General features: G+C 46.0%; 1 protein-coding gene across 1 annotated transcript in view; it reads left to right on the forward strand.

Moving 5' to 3' along the window:
* Positions 1-424: 424 nt before the first annotated feature.
* prima1 (proline rich membrane anchor 1) overlaps positions 425-12,194 on the forward strand; it is a 13,420-nt gene continuing 1,650 nt past the window's right edge. Inside the window, exons 1-3 of the mRNA XM_084309471.1 lie at positions 425-1,158; positions 2,049-2,190; positions 6,058-6,184. Of these exons, the coding sequence (XP_084165597.1) occupies positions 877-1,158; positions 2,049-2,190; positions 6,058-6,184 (551 nt within the window). The 5' untranslated portion in view covers positions 425-876. The remainder of the gene's footprint in view (positions 1,159-2,048; positions 2,191-6,057; positions 6,185-12,194) is intronic.

Genomic DNA, 12,194 nt, shown 5'->3' on the forward strand with positions numbered 1-12,194 from the left:
AGTAGATTGTAGTACTGTATGCATTGTTCTTTTTTCGGCCTGTAGACGTCTTATAGACTGGTGCCCCAATCTCTCTCTCTCTCTCTCTCTCTCTCTCTCTCTCTCTCTCTCTCTCTCTCTCTCTCTCTCTCTCTCTCTCTCTCTCTCTCTCTCTCTCTCTCTCTCTCTCTCTCTCTCTCTCTCACTCAAGGAGCCTACTTGACTTTCGGTCCATCAGGCGTCATCCTCTCAGACTCGCCTCATGCTCTGGGCTACTTTCAGCTCAAGCCTCAAACCACAACACAGTTGGCATTATCGGCGCATTGAACAAAACGGGACAATTTCTCTTCCGTGTCTCGGTTATCTCTTACTGTCTTTTGGACTTTTTAAAGAATTTACGATTGGGGGAAAGCCGGCGCTGTCAAGATGAGCTGATATGAGCGCTGCATCAAGTGCGAGGTGCACTTCCACTGGATGCGCGATGGCACGGTGATGCTCTCCTATAAAACAGCCCGCTGTATTTTGGCAGAGAGGGGGATGCATCGGTTTAACCCTCGGCTCTGCCCTCCGGACTCGCATGTTTGCGCACATTTAGCTTAGATAAGTTGAGGAGATGTTTAATGAGTCCACAGCTATTGTGAGGAGTTCTATCGCACAATATTTCTAAGGATATTTTCCACAATTTTCTTCAACTTCGATGGCTTGAGTAGCCCATTTGCACTCATGTATGCAGCCAAGGAGGGATGCATGGTATGGGCCATCTACCGCCCTCACATCGCACGGAGTAGCGGCAGACCAAGCGGCGTGATTCAGGTCGCTATTTGAGTGCCAATAAAAACTACTTTCGAGATATGAATTATCGAGATTTGCAGGTCATTTCATTGTCTTGCTTGTCCTATGCTATCGACAACGGAATTTCAAGAAGAAAATTATTGTGGCATAAACTATTTCTGGAGACGCCTGTCACAGATATCGCCGCTGAATTGGATAGGGTGGATGGTTATTTCCAAAACAGTCCAATCCTATGTATACTGCATTCATTTGTTCGATACGCTGCCTAGTGTCTTCGAGAACAGCGGAAGAGGAATGCTGGTCCAAGATCTAATGCCATTTACTTTAAGTTTTTGGCCTTTTTTCTTCGGTCATTGCTTTCTCTCACAGTTTTTGCTCTCATGCCAGGTAAGGATCATGTTTAGACGCGCCACTTGTGATTTTACGCATGAGGAGATGTTACGCAAGTAGGTAACTGGAGTTTAATGTATCACTGGACTATTTCCTTAGACTGTGACAGCTAATGGACAGTGTTAAGTAAACTTTATTTGATGTGCAATTAACGTCTAATACCTTGCTTCTTTTTGACATGCTTGTGTTGGTCCAGGGCACCACCTGTCTGAAGTTAGTAACAGACATACATGTGTATAGAGAGTTTACAATAGCAGGAATTATACATCTAGTTATGTACACAACATACACACACTTTGATCAGCTATATTGTTGTAAGGACATGGAGTAGCATCACATCTCTATAACAACAACACAGTTCTCCCTCCCATAGAGGATTCCTGCAGCAGGCGTGCTGGGGATGACTATTCTAACCTCTGCCCCATGCTGCTGCCTACAGATAGTGGTGAGCTGTTGTTCACAGTCACAGTGCTGGCAGGGTTCACATGTAATGTGATCTGCTTGAGTTTCCAAGTCCACCCACACACACTCCTCGGAGTCCTCGGGGCGGCCTGCTGCCCACTCTGTTGGTGGGTGGTTTCTTGCAGGGAGAGGAGGGCTGCAGCCATAGACGTGGTAGTATTCTGCATGTCTACTCTACACACACGCACACGCGCACACACAGCAGCTCCTGTGGTTGCACCGTTGGAAGGATATGGTGAGGAAACCCACTAGGCTTCTCCACACCATCAATAACTATAGGCTGAGGCACCCGCACTGATGATGCAGGATATGGCCCTGATGCTGTTACTCACTGTGTTGAAGGAGAGCGCCTGAATCATTCTCTCTTTCTCTCTCTGGCTCTCTCTCTTTCTCTCTCTCGCTTTCTCTCTCGTTTTCACTATAAGGGTGAACTTCAGAGGTCATGCTCACAGACTGTGGCGGAGAAAGTTAGTGAACAGTGCCAGCTGGCATGCCAGTGCAGGAGTTACCCCCCCCTCCCTCCACCGCCTCCTCCCCCACCACCCCCACGGCTACTGGGGACCACAGGTAAGATCTAAGCTCCCGCATCTCCTCAGCTCACACCTGTGTCTCTCTCTCTCTCTCTCTCTCTCTCTCTCTCTCTCTCTCTCTCTCTCTCTCTCTCTCTCTCTCTCTCTCCTCTCTCTCTCTATTTCTCCCCCCCCCCACTCAGCCGTTTTCATATCGTAGACCAGAGCTCAAGCAGAATTTAATATGTTGTAATATGAATTCTTCAGATGTGTGTTTGTGTATGCATGAGTGTGTGTATGCATGCATGAGTGCTTGCATTAATGGTCAGAGGTTAGATAATGGAATGGGTCTATGTCTCTCTCGAAACTGTCTGCCTCAGCTGTCTCACTCTCACCCGTTTTCATCTTTTACACCAGGGCTTGAGCAGAATTTAACATTGAGTTGTGACGAGACGAGATGTGTGTTCTTTTGCGTCTCTGTGTGTGTGTATGTGAGAGTGAGTGTGTGTGTGTGTGTGTGTGTGTGTGCACGAGTGCCTACATGTGTGTCTGTGTGTGTGTGAGTGAGTGTGAGTGTGTGTGTGTGTGTGTGTGTGTGCACGAGTGCCTATGTGTGTGTCTGTCTGTGTGCATGCATGTGTGTGCGTACGTGCTCACACATGTGTTTGCACGTGCATTATTGTGTACAAATGTGTGTGAGTGAGTGTGTGTGTGTGTGTGTGTGTGTGTGTGCGTGACAGAGCCAGCAGGATGTTGACAGCTGAACAGAGGGGCTAATGTATGCCGGGCCTGACCTTGGGGACAGCCCAGCTGCATGTGAAATCCATGCCTGCCGGGCTGCCTGGCTCAGTGGTTCAATGGTAGGGTTTCCCCTGGAGGAGCCCCTGATTAAAACACAGATGAGTTAATTAAATTAGCTTTAGTTTGATACAGATAAGGGGCTAATGAACCGGCCCAGTAGCTCCAGCTTCGTTTTTGAAGTGGAGCCGGGGGGGGGGGGGGGGGGGGGGGGGGCGCTGTGTGTATGTGTGTGTGGGTACGGTGCCTGTTGCGGCACAGTTTTCTTTCTCTCTCTCTCTCTCTCTCTCTCTCTCTCTCTCTCTCTCTCTCTCTCTCTCTCTCTCTCTCTCTCTCTCTCTCTCTCTCTCTCTCTCTCCACTCTACTTCTTCCTCTACTCACACTGCAGAGATATTCCATAATCTCTGACAGATAGTGTAATTTATTTCATCCGTCCCCTCGCTTCCAAGTTGACGTGATTTGTACGTTCTCGTGGGCACCTTTAATGAGCAGCGCTCTGAAATATGGGACAGGCGTTAAGTAACTGATGATGCAACCATTCCTGGCCATTAACTGTGCTTTTTTTTGGAATCGCTCACCCCGAGTGCCATAACGGTTATAGAGTAAAGGGAAGAGTGCTTCATCATCAAAGGCTCAAACAGACAGTAGTGGAAAGGTTTCAATCAATCAGCTTCAACGATTTCTTTCTGTCTGGTCAATTTAGATCCCCACTCTCGGCCCCTCCTCCTCCCCCTGAGTCACTGTGTGAGCCAGTTATAAACCTCTACCTGACTGTTGTCAAGGGCACCGCATAAACACTGACATGACCACCTGACTATGCTTTAAGGCGGGGGTTTGAATACCCAATCGCAGCTTCAAGCAGGACTAAAACTAATTTGTGGGCTGTTGTGGGTGGCATCCGCACCTCGGTAGACAGTGTTACAGCAAATTGTGGAAAACGCATTGATTTGTATACATTTTTTCGACGCACAGGGAAATGTGCCGTGGAGGGCGGAGATAACATGAATAATTGGCCCTTAGTCAGAGTTTTGGAGTTTCCCTGTGTAAACTACAGAGGCGCATAATTATTGTAATTACAGCTTACTGTAAAGTCAGGTTGCTTTCATTAGTGCTATAGGCCCATTTTGCAGAACTGTTGGAACTTGAGTTTGACTTTAAACCGTAGCCTTTAAATAGGCAATAAATATGCATAGCTGGTGGGAAAGAACTGGGACATTGAGACCTTTATCTATCTGCAACAAAAAGTTTGAGGAAATGAAAAGAAATTGGCACTTTTAAGTAAGGGTCCATGTGCTAAAAATGGTTCAAAGGAGTGAGCTTTATCACAGTGAAGTAGATCCTCACCACTCGCTGAATTAAATCCTACTGCCGTTGACAAAACGCAGGATTAAATGGAAGTTTGGCTGAGACAGGCTTTCACATTCATAGTGACTTATGACGTGGTCTGCTGTGCTGGGAAGAGCTGTGCCTTGTCATTCGCTCGCAGGAGATGTGCTGCGTTGGGGAGATATTCTACAGCATTACTAAGGGTTATGTGCTGCGTTGGGGAGATATTCTACAGCATTACTAAGGGTTATGTGCTGCGTTGGGGAGATATTCTACAGCATTACTAAGGGTTATTTGTTGCTATGGTGGAAAAAGCCTTCCCTCTCGTTCACTATGGGATGACAATTCTGCAAGTGCAGCAGCTGCAATTTCATTACAGTGTGTTTATGTTGAACGACAATGAAATTAGAGGATTTCCTATGGGGGTCTTGACTTCTCACAGTTAATAGGGCAAGGAGAGATGGAAACAGAAAGGGGAGAGAGAGAGAGAGAGAGAGAGAGAGAGAGAGAGAGAGAGAGAGAGAGAGAGAGAGAGAGAGAGAGAGAGAGAGAGAGAGAGAGAGAGAGGAACACATACAGTAGATGAATAAATATTTAGATAAACAGTGAGTGGAAGAGAGAGAGAGGCAGATGGAGGAGCAGAGGCAGAGACCGGAGGTTCCGCTACTGCTGCACACTAACACTTTGCTGACGCACAGAGCACTCCTGGTAAGTGGTCTTATACTCCACAGATCTAATGTGGAGAGAGCAGGTGGTTATACTGTGCAAGTGTAATTGGTCTGGACAAGGAGTGCTGGTGTAGGAATGGCTGACGGGACCTTAAATGATTCATAGACGCGGGTTGGATATCTCTGACCATTGGGCCTAGACCTGAAGAAGGCGCTGCCCCGCCGCTTCCCTGAGCTCCGAGAGCAAGGAGGAGAGGAAATCACTCCCGCGGTGCTCTGTCATGTACTATTGTTAGGACCGAGCGTATTCTAGGGTTATTGTTTCGGTCCGAACGCTAGTTTCAAGTGCAGTGTAGGAGGAGGAAGACGAGGGAGGACAGAATAGACGGCCTGGTGTTCAAAGAAGAATGAGGAAATAACAGTATGGGGGTTAGCTTACCAAATCAGTACACGAGATCACAGCCTTGGCCAGCTCTGGTTGAGCTCCCTCGAGCGGCGTGACCTGGCGGTAGATTCTGTAGCGTAGCAATGACGGTCTACTTGTCCCACGTGTCCCACTTTCTCTAGAAGCACTTATTGAGGTGATTACTTCCTGCTCCCACCATCTGCATGCGTACACACATTTCTCAATGAAAACCAGCCCATACAAAATGTGAATAAAAGGAAGGAAATGGAGGAAATTATCACTGTCCACTCATCAACACTATAATATTACAATGAATTGATAATCATTTTTACACTGGTTGGTTGCTGTGTAGAACCGTGTGGTTGGGGTGGACTGCATTAATGATGAGTCTTCAGAAAAGACTGGACCGGACTCAACTGTGCAGGACAGGACTAGGGAGGATGTAGGTTAAAGTCAGTATCTCTTCGAAAGCAATTAGCATAATAACCACATCTTCCTCTGATCCAACATCTCTCTCTCTTCCCCCCCCTTCTCTCTCTCTCTCTCTCTCTCTCCCTCTCTCTCTCTCTCTCTCTCTCTCTCTCTCTCTCTCTCTCTCTCTCTCTCTCTCTCTCTCTCTCTCTCTCTCTCTCTCTTTTTCTCTCTGGCTCTCTCTCTCTCTCTCTCTCTCTCTCTCTCTCTCTCTCTCTCTCTTTATCTCTCTCTCTATCTCTCTCCCTCTCTCAGTGGTTGAGCCACCAGTGCTGAGACCGTGGTGGATGGAGATGGAGATCGTAGTGCTCGGGACGGTGGGCTGTGCCTCAGTTGTCTTCCTCCTCTCTGCCGTTATCATCTGCTACAAGGCCATCAAGAGGTCAGATGTCACTCTTACCATTCTGTCCCTAACAACGCTCAAACCCGCCCCCTTTTCCGGATCAATTACACGGCACTGTTATGTATCTAGCTAGAATAGAATATATATATATATTTTTTTAATAAATGTATTTATTAGTTGTCAAGGTACAGTGGAATACAATACACATTGAATGGCACATTTTGTATTTTCGCCCTCCCGCCCTCCCCTACCCAATCCTACAAATACACAACAGAAAACAGAGAACATACAAACACATATCTCTCTCACTCGTCTTTCCTTCTCATTGTCCTATAGTGTCTTTAGCTTGGCTATGTAACCAACAAAAGGGCCCCAGACTATTTCAAACTTTTCATTAGACCCCCTTAGGTTGTATTTAATTTTCTCCAGATTTAAAAAGAACACGAAGAATAGAATATAAATTGAATTTGTTCTTCCCCAGTTATGTATTCTGAATCTGAATCTGAATGTAAACAGCACCCTGCGTGATCATATTGTATTTTATATGGATTCCAATTGATTATCTTGATTCTCATAACGGCAGTCTTTGATTTGAAAACCACATATTACCGGGTTAAGTAATTGCGTGTGACAAAGTGCTGTACCGAGGTTACCAATGATGTAATTTGGAATTTGACCAATGCTCTCTCTCTTGAGGCTGTGTACCTACAGTGACCCTGTCATAACCCTGCTGGGTCACTCTAAGGTCAGAGGTTAGATAATGGAGTGGGTTGCAAAGGTCACTGAGGAAGAGCCATTACCACACGTCACACAGATGATACTCGATTCAATGAAGCATGATTCAATGGAGCTACGCTGGAGGAATCTGAATTCTATTGCTAATAATAAACCAGTGTATGAATGGATTAAAAGCATGATTGTGAACTTGGTTACAGTTTAATGATAGTCACTGTAATACTTTGTACGCTCCTCTTTCTGTGTGGGATGAGTTTTGTTTTATCACGTGATTTAATTGCCCCTAGCTTTTCAGGATGGCAGCTAGATGAATGTGAAATTAAATGCGTGATCGACTACTGGAGGAATCCCATGATGGCCCTGTTGTTGCAGTGGGAACTGTCCCCCCTCCATTTGGGTTGGCTTATCAGAGAAAAGGCTGTGTGAGGTTTTTGCCTGCAGCACAACCAAGACCCAATTCCCTGTCTGACATTCAGGCAGCACAGTGTCACACAGGCACTCAGACACACACTCATTCATGTTCACAGACACTTAACACACGTGCACACGCACACACACACACATACGCGCGCGCGCACACACACACACACACACACACACACACACACACACACACACACACACACACACACACACACACACACGCACACACTCACAGTCACATCCATACTTCACACATATTCATGTTCACAGACACTTAACACACACGCACACACACACACACACACACACACACACACACACACACACACACAACACACACACACATCCATACTTCACACACATACATATTCATGTTCACAGACACTTAACACACGCGCACACACACACATCCATACTACACACACATGTTCATATTCAGACACTTAACACACACACACACACATTCACACTACACACACACGTCCATGTTCACAGACACTTAACACACACACACACACTCACACACACACACACACACACACACACACACACACACACACACACACACACACACACACACACACACACACACACACACACACACACACACACACACACACACACACACACTGTACAATTGTACATGCACAGGGAGGCATGCAGAACCCCCCCCCCCCCCCCCACACACACACATCCATCCATCCTCTTAACATACTTACACACTACATAAAACATAGCATAAACAATGACTTCACAGACCCATATGAGAACAGCCACAAATGTGTGTCTGTGCACCATTTAAATAATGTTATTCATCAAACTGTATGAAAAGTACATGCTAAATATGGCTTTCCTCAATAGAATTCTATTTATTTTCTTTTTTTTTCAAACAACAAATAGACAAAGTCAGGCAGTGGAAATAATGGTCGCTTGGCTGAGGAATTCATTATGGCAATCCTCCAGCCAGTCCCTTCTGTAGCCAAGGGGCACCTTTTTGTAATGCAGCAACAGTAGGGAAGTGTTGTTGCAATACGGCCCCATGTAGCCCCAAACCCAAGTCATTATTTATGAATTAATTTGCGCAGTCATTCCGTCGCAGGCCACATCTTTTATACATGCACGAGGGTCGTGTCCTGAAGCTCTTGTGGGCTCTGTGTGACTGCAGACTCTGTGCCACGCCACGCTGCCCTTCACGTTCAATGAGGAGGGGGGGAATGCATAGGTCCAGACAGACTGGCCTCATTAGACATTCATTAGTCTCTAGCCGATAGAAAACCAGTCCAAGAAGAGGAAGACAAATGAAGGGGGACTTTGAAATGTGTCACGGATGCTCTAATCACGCATCCTTACTGCAACAGAGTGCGAGAGAGGAGGACGGGGAAAATATGTTGTCTACCAAAGAATTTGGACGGGACAAATGTGTTATCTACCGAAGCACGGGAAGGCAGTAATTGGGTGTCTTAGTCAATAACATTGTGAGAGAGAGAGAGAGAGAGAGAGAGAGAGAGAGAGAGAGAGAGAGAGAGAGAGAGAGAGAGAGAGAGAGAGAGAGAGAGGGCTTTGTCAGCGAGAAAAACAGAACCAGTTATATATATAGCCCTTCCAGCCCCACTGCTCAGGGCTTTCCCAATGAAAATGGGCTGGCCCAGGGCCAAGGCCCGGCCGGCACAGACACCAGAGCAGCTCACTCTGCAGGCCCTCCTGGCCTTTTGTGTTGTGTTTTCTCCTCCTCATAATCTTCATCTGCCAGTCATCTGTCAAGAAGCAGAGGGGAAAACATTCCACACAATTCTATTGAGTGGAGCCCACAGCACCAGGGAAGCTGCCTAGGGCGAAGGATTCAGACACACGCTGTGTTTCCAGCCGACCAAATCAAAAGATGCGATGCTGCGGCCCGGGCTGTGTGCCGTCTAGGAAGCCTCATTGAGCACGACACGACACAACACAACACAACAAAACACAACACAACACAACACAACTGACTTAATGAAGCTAGACGCTGTTCGCAATCACTCGCCTCTCTGGGATTCTGGTCCGAATGAGGATGATGCATCCTCGCCGGTTCTGTTCAAGGACGACGTGTAGGAACTATTCAGTCATGCGTGTGATGAAAGCGGAACACATTTGTGACGCAAAAAAAGGGTGATGTATTATTAATCGGCTCTGTTTTTATCTCGTCCAATTAACATACTGGCTCTTTCAAAAATAGGCAAACAGCACTGAGGATTTTTCGGAATCTACTTTTGAGAAATACTTTTTCTTTGAACCATAGCATGTTACTCTAATTTCCAGATGGCTAGAGTAATTATAAACAGCTCAACACATGCCCCAATTTCAACATGATCCATTCCCCAAACTTCAAACAGGGATGTGTGTGCTGTGATTGCACAGCTTTGATATGAAATATTCATCTAACCTGTGAAGTGTTAGTGTATAGCCACCTGCCATGTGTCAACAGCATGGCATCTATTATTGAAGGCGTGGGGTTGAGGTCGACGCGAGGCCCAAATGGTCTGCCCTCTGTGGTGGCCCGAATCAACATGGACAATCTGATTACAAGTTACAACTAATCTGTTTAGAAAGGAGTTGGCTCGGAGATCAGCATCAGCGCCTCCCAGATGAAACATAGGCCAATGGTGCCAATGCCAAGATTGTTCTTGTTACTGACTCGTGTCAATCTTCCATGTTTTCGCTATAGTGTCTGCCTTATGTCTCTGATCCTGTTTTGTAGTTCATTTTGTAGACCATGCTACACATGTATTTCGTTCATATTGTTTATGGACAATGAGATGGGAGTGGAACTTTGTACAAACCCTTTGGGCTTCGTTCCCTCCTAGCACTGTTTTTTCTAAATGTGCTAAATAAATAAACTAAACTAAACTAAATGGTGTGCAAAGGATTCCGAAATAAATCATTAGTGGATGGGTGGGCTGCCTTACCATGCTAAGATGCATACCGTGTAATCGCAACATCCTAGGTTCAAATCTGTCCCCTTTGTTGCAGGTCATCCTCCATCTCCATCCCCTGATTTCCTGTCAGACACTGTTCTGTCAAATGAAACAGAAATGCCCTAAAAAGTGTGACAGAGAAGTTGTGTAACATTCAATGAATATCAACCTGCCACCAAGGACAGCCACTTCTTTCTGGGACAGAGGAGCGTTTCCATTGGCTGGGTCCAGACCTTTGAATTCGCCCATTTCCAGCCAATTCTGGTCTGGCATTGTGACATGAAACAGCGATTTCTAGGTTGAAAAAGTGATTATCCAATGTGGGGGACTAACGATTAGCCAATCAGCGCCACAGGTGGGACTAACGCTGTTGTCAAGCTGTTGTCAAGCGTGGGGAGCTGGAATAACATGACGTCTTGCTCGTGAACCTTTTACCACCTAAACGGTTCACTAAAATATATTTCTGAAAATATATCAGAAATGCGAGAAATAGGATATGCAATTGCTGGATCTTAATTCCTATTTTATCTGCAACGCCTAGTTTGACAGTTTGATCAGAATTTCGTGAGCCAGGCACGCCACAGTTCCCAGAGAATTAATTAGAGTGAGGACGGGAATCAATTTGAGTGGAGGTTAGAGTGGAGACAATGTCAGACTGAAGATGGAAATGGAATGTAACGACTTGACAATTCTGTCTGATATCAGGCAAGAGCTCCCAGTCCTGCCGTGACCAAGAACAAGCCAATCCCGTAGAGAGATCTCTGGTATATCCCAACTCCCCCTAGCTGCAGCTGCAACAGCCAATCATCCTCCTCCTGCAGCAGAATGTGTTTCCACCCGAGGGCCGGGCAGTTTCCTTTCCCAGGCTTCCCCAGGTCCCACAGGGACAGAGAGGCAACATCTGTCCCACATCCGGGGTAGCCTGCACATCCAGGGTAGCCTGCACAATCTCAGCCCTGCTGGAGGAAAGACTCCCAGAGGAAGTCTTAGTCACCCTCTGCTTTGTCTTAGAGCTGCCTCCTCCTAAAATACACTAGGATTTAGTTGACAAATGGGCCATTATGGTCTTAGTCAACAAGTCCGTTTTTAGGATTAGACGAATAATCCACCATTCAGGACTTTTTTTAGTGTCTTTCTTTAGGCTTTCTTTCATGCTGAGTTATTTCCTGGAAAATTATATGCACATATTTTGTTTCACAGTAACATTTATAAATACTCTTTGGTCTTTAATAAACACTAGATTTAAAGGGGGTCCTTCTTCTGCACGATTACATTAATTTAAAGAAACCCATAATTCATCTATGTCCAAATCCTATGACTAAAAATATTTTTGTCTACAGCCTTGCTGAAGACCTATTAGCTCAACTCTCAGGAAAGGATGGAGCTCAGTGACTCTCTTGAGTGTGTGATGTTGATGATGACCAGGGTGTATGATGACCAGTTATTCCAGGGCACAGCTTCTTATATCCAAACTGCAGGTCATCAGTCGTCTTCAGCGAGAACTGTCACAGTCAGATCCGAGAGAGAGAGAGAGAGAGAGAGAGAGAGAGAGAGAGAGAGAGATAGTATATCTAATCATCAGTATTCAAGATAGAGAGATACAACGTTTAATGTACTACACCATGGAACACATAATTGCCTTGTGTAACAGCAACTTGAGATTGCGTATCTGGCCTTTGTATAGTATCAGATTGACTCTTGACCCAGTAAGTATCTGTGTTAAGGATACTTCGGCATGTCAAACATGAGATTAATCCAACCTGAATGGATTTCCTCCCCTGCGTGAAGAGGGAAGAGGCTTGTGTCGTACCGACCGGACTGAGAATGACTGTCCATCAAGTCAGACTGGCCAGCCATGGCTTTCAGAGGAGAGGGCAGGAGACACTGAGCTAAGATGTAGCTCAAGGGCCCTCTGTGTGCCACGGAAGGCCCTGTACAGTATT

Source organism: Notolepis coatsorum (genome assembly GCF_963971535.1).
Source record: "Notolepis coatsorum genome assembly, chromosome: 3".
Taxonomy (NCBI): domain Eukaryota; kingdom Metazoa; phylum Chordata; class Actinopteri; order Aulopiformes; family Paralepididae; genus Notolepis; species Notolepis coatsorum.